At 30.4% G+C, this 4,644-nt stretch overlaps 1 protein-coding gene and 1 long non-coding RNA gene across 2 annotated transcripts; one reads left to right on the top strand and one right to left on the bottom strand.

Moving 5' to 3' along the window:
• Positions 1 to 469: 469 nt before the first annotated feature.
• LOC112460862 (DNA-directed RNA polymerase I subunit RPA12-like) lies at positions 470 to 2,126 on the top strand. Its single transcript, XM_025025771.1, has 3 exons — positions 470 to 703; positions 1,758 to 1,974; positions 2,088 to 2,126. The coding sequence occupies exons 1-3, from the start codon at positions 568 to 570 to the stop codon at positions 2,110 to 2,112; spliced, it is 378 nt and encodes a 125-aa protein (XP_024881539.1). The 5' UTR covers positions 470 to 567; the 3' UTR covers positions 2,113 to 2,126.
• On the bottom strand, positions 814 to 1,751 carry LOC112460863. The gene is made up of 2 exons (XR_003041494.1): positions 1,603 to 1,751; positions 814 to 1,429 (listed from the first exon to the last, which is right to left on the bottom strand). It is a non-coding gene; the product is annotated as an uncharacterized LOC112460863 (long non-coding RNA).
• Positions 2,127 to 4,644: the final 2,518 nt, after the last annotated feature.

Below are 4,644 nucleotides of genomic sequence, written 5' to 3'. Positions count from 1 at the left end.
CCGTGATTAAGCCTAATTGCATCGATTTCTGTGCTGAGGTAGCTAAACTGAAGAATTACCTTTTTATTAGAATACAGTTGTTTTCTAAATAATAAAAAATAAAAATTATATCGACACATTATCCAAATGATTCTGGAGCGATTGGATTAAAAAAAAAATATTTTTTAAATACTTTCTGCTAATTATACGCTTAATTGATTAATTAATTGTGATTAATGTATGGTTTTTCAAACTCTGAAAAGTTTTTTTCAAATATCTCCTAATGATTTCCAAACGATTGGGTAGGATAATTTTCAATAATTTTTAATTCGTTTGCCAACTATACGTCGCGTCGGTCTCGCGAGAAACACTCGCGGACCATTACCGAGCGAAACAACGTAGTTGAGTTGCACTTTCTCAGGTGGCGCATTGAAAAATGCGTTCTTGCGCAGCTTACGCTTGCGCCCTCAGAAAGAACACAAGAGGGCCGTTCTAAGGTTAGATGTATCATAATATCTACGATTTCAGTTTTCAAATTTCAATTAAGAAGGCTAAATTCGATTCGATCGCTGATTATATTCATGTTAAATGATGGCAAATAACAACAGTAGTTGTTTTATCACTGCACCTGGCTTCTGTCCGGATTGCGGTTCAGTTTTACCTTTGCTTGACGAAAGAGGAGGAGTTACATGTTACACGTGCAAAAGAGAATGGGATTCCGAAGGTGTGATTCAAACAAAAATCTTTTAGTTAAAAGGTTATATATAAAAAGGTAAGGTTAATCAACTAGGAAGTGAAAGAGGAGCTTGAGTAGAATACGTAATATATACAAGCTTGTCTTGTATTCGGTATGGTTTATTGTACTCTATCCATATCTCTGCTGTCACACCGCATCTGATGTTTCCTCTCAGCTGCAGCAGCATTTCCATCAGAAAGTCCATAAAGATAATGCATATTGCGATATTTCTCGTTGCTAAACATATTTTCTTTCTGTAATCACAATGTAATTTTCTATATAGGAGCACTTGGTTATCCACTTGACTACTCTTTTTTTTTTAGTACTGCTTTTTGTGGTAAACACTGTCATCTTTTAAATGAGACATGCTGGCATGACAACAGCAGGTATGAACAGAGTAAGGTCGAGGCATATACAATTGGATTGCAATATTATACACTTAGCATAAACTAGTTTAAATGAATGTACAGGAGATAGTGATGATATCTCTAGGAGTCTCGTCGGTCGAAAGGCTCAAAACAATGTGACACACCTAGGCGGCTGGTCCTCGCGGGCCGGTCGTCGCACGAGCCCGGTTTGCCGTACGGCACCTCTGTCCGTCGTCGGGATCTCACCGCTTACGACGGCACGGCGTCTAACGGTCGAACATGAGTTTCGCGAGTTTGATGTCGAGACTCGGAATCGTCAGTTCAGAAAAAGATTGATAGTATAACTCTACAATGACAAGGAATGCAGATAAATGTTTTGTATGCTTCTTTAGTAGCTATAAAACTTATCCTACGTATGAAGCACTGTATTTACTAAACCATGGCAAATACAAAAAAAGTTTATATACTTTACACATTATACTTAAGCTTTTCTCTTACCTTCTAGTTGATTGTCCTTACCTTTATATATATTGTATATTGTACAATAATTTAATATATTATTATTTACTGTAATATAAAAAATTGCGCTCAAAGTAATCCTTAATGTGCAAGCTTGAGCAGTGATTAAGAATTTACATTAATTTGGAGACTCAATTTCTAATATTATTTTCCAGTTTTTGGTGACATGAAAATGATACATACAATCCTTTTCAACACTAAACATACTTATGCATCCGCTAAAGAAGTTGAGGACAGTGACGATGATGCGGATGGACCAGTAGTAGAGCGACAATGTCCTCAATGTCAAAATGATAAAATGTCTTATGCAACATTGCAATTGAGATCTGCTGATGAGGGACAAACTGTGTTTTACACATGTACCAAATGCAAGTATGTATCTGTACATAGCAATATTGTGTTGACCTAGCATTCAGATATTATCTTCACATTAAGTTTCTATTGCTTGTAATACTTTATTAATAAATAAAACATCTTATTTGCAGATTCAAGGAAACAGAGAATTCTTAATTTAAAATTTCATGTTATATATTGTATTTTATAAGAAATATGGAACAATATGATTCCTCTGTTTTTTCTATTTTGTATAGAAAACATACATTATATATATTTTTATACTGTATAAAGCAATCGAAGAAATTAAAAATTCTAATACATCGTATTGTATTTTATATGTATTTTGTTTTCTACATATATTTTTATTAAAACGTGCAATATTAATCCGTTATTTATAGAGTTCTGTTAATAAATATTACTATCCATACATATAAATGTATATAGCGGGATGGTTTTTGAGATTTATATCTCAAGATATAAATACTCCGCTTTAATAAAACATAGAGCTTTATTCATAATACACTCAACAAATAGTGGTGAAAGAGAGTACACTTGTCATAATTCCATAACTCTACTGGGTCACAATATTTCCTTTCTAACAATGCTGTTACCTTAATTAAGTGTTCAAGTAAGTTTGTATATACAATGCGCGCGTGTTCGAAATAAAAGTTAACAATTATTTTAATAAATTCTTGATCCACTCAAAATTGTTACAGTGGTCCTTGCATTAAAAAACTTTAATAGAGAGTTTGTCGATAGTCCCCCTTATACTTATCCTAGGTATGCATTTACACATTGGCACTAATATTTGCCCGTGGTCTAACAATAATAAGAAGTAGATATGCTATCTTACGTTAAGGGAAAGTGTCTTGATAAACAAATTGTTGAATTTTATATGTATTCATTACGTAAACTATAGGTATACGAATGTGATATAAAGTCATGTAATTGCACTTTCTTAACACTCTGGTATACCCACAGTATAAGAATAGTATAGAATAGAGAAATAAAATTTGCAAGTGAAAGAGGCAATCGATATTATGAAGCCATGAATTATTCTTTCAAACAATCAAAATATGATAAAGTGAAAAGTGTTTTCTAAAATCTCTATCTTTGAAGAAACTTTAAATTGATTTAATCTTGAATTTAAAGAATGTTATTATAAAGTTTTTAGAAAAAGTTGAAATATTTAACAGTAGAAGATTAGTTAAAAAATTATTGTGTGTATGTGTACAAAAAAAGAATTTATAAAATATTTTAATATTGCATGTAATTTCACTAGCAAGATATTAGCAGCACTCTGTTTGTAGTATCCGTAATCTACAAATACCAATAATACTATTTTTGTTGTCACGGTGGAATCTATTTCAAAGGTGTCGAATAACAAAATCTTATTATTAATACACTTCTCGTTTGGAAGATTTTACATATTAAAATAATCTTAGGATCAATATTTTTATAACAATGCAGTTATCAAATGCGATGCTTATACTCCCAAATATTATATATCCCATAGCATAAAGTATATATATGTTTTATAAAAAACATATGTTTTAGTAACTTGTGCATATTATCATACGCTTTTATTATACATTCTTTTTATGGAAATTTTTTTGTACATATTTTCATAGTGAAATGCCTCTCTCGAAACGTGCAACAGTTTGTAGAGGTACAAAAAAATAATATGTTACCTACCTATAGATCATTACAAAACATTGCTTTCACATATATTATCGTCGATCCTGAAAGTATAATTTGGTTACCACTTCCTATATAATTTTTCGTCGCGCGGTCATCATATATAACGTCTTAGTTGTCGCACTTTCATATTACGAACGTCAAAATTCACAATAGTTGATCAAAACAGTGTATTATTGTGAAAATATATTACGCTTCAAGAACATTCCTAAATATCTCAAAAATTGATCGGCTTAATTCCACATTTTTGTGCACGCAAAATTTTGATTTTCATACATTAATTGATTACATCGTCGGCGAATGTTGTAAAGTTATTGGAGATCCGTTTAATTAGTACGATATATTAAGTATGCAGCACTAGCGATTGTTATAATATCACGGTATCGGAGTAATCAATGCTAATTTGCTTCTTCATACATAAGAGTTTTATATTTTTGCTGAGTATTCCAGAGCCTTAAGATAACATATATGAGTTCAGGAAATTTATTTTTACATTAAAATCAGAATTATTTGGCGCATTTTACGTGTTAACTATAAATTTATTACCAGAATTTTTAATGTAATCTATTGTAATCATTTGGCAGATGTAGTGTTCAAATAGAAATGTAACCGCGTTGAATAGGCCGTAATAATGGTTATATCTCAGAATATCGTCGATAATATTATTGTCGAAAAATGCAGTACACAACATGTACTTTTGCTTTTTAATTTTATTGTTATTAGAAGGACATAATAAAAAATGTATATATATTTTATGTGATAAACGTTATTTGGGAATAAAAGTTTATATATCATTAACTTTAAATAAATTTAAGAGAATCCTGCCATTTCATAGAATAATATTATTTTACATTTTACATTATTTGTATTTTATTTTTTAAATGTTGAAATGTTAAAATTTAAAAATCCGAATTGCAATTTTAATTAAAGATATCTTTTTATTACGCAACTTTTAAATTACACAAAAAATTATTAGTTTTAAAGCATATTTTTCTCTAATTTATTTTG

This window comes from Temnothorax curvispinosus, unplaced genomic scaffold (assembly GCF_003070985.1).
Source record: "Temnothorax curvispinosus isolate PA1 unplaced genomic scaffold, ASM307098v1 QBEX01010902.1, whole genome shotgun sequence".
NCBI lineage: Eukaryota > Metazoa > Arthropoda > Insecta > Hymenoptera > Formicidae > Temnothorax > Temnothorax curvispinosus.
The sequence above is the reverse complement of the archived record's forward strand: the minus strand, read 5'-3'. Positions and strand labels throughout refer to the sequence as shown.

Excerpts from the sequence above, each read along its gene's own strand:
- LOC112460862 (XM_025025771.1), top strand. The coding sequence starts at position 568 with ATGATGGCAAATAACAACAGTAGTTGTTTTATCACTGCACCTGGCTTC. Across the intron at positions 704-1,757 it reads AAGAGAATGGGATTCCGAAG|TTTTTGGTGACATGAAAATG; the intron begins GTGTGATTCAAA and ends ATTATTTTCCAG. Across the intron at positions 1,975-2,087 it reads TACACATGTACCAAATGCAA|ATTCAAGGAAACAGAGAATT; the intron begins GTATGTATCTGT and ends TCTTATTTGCAG.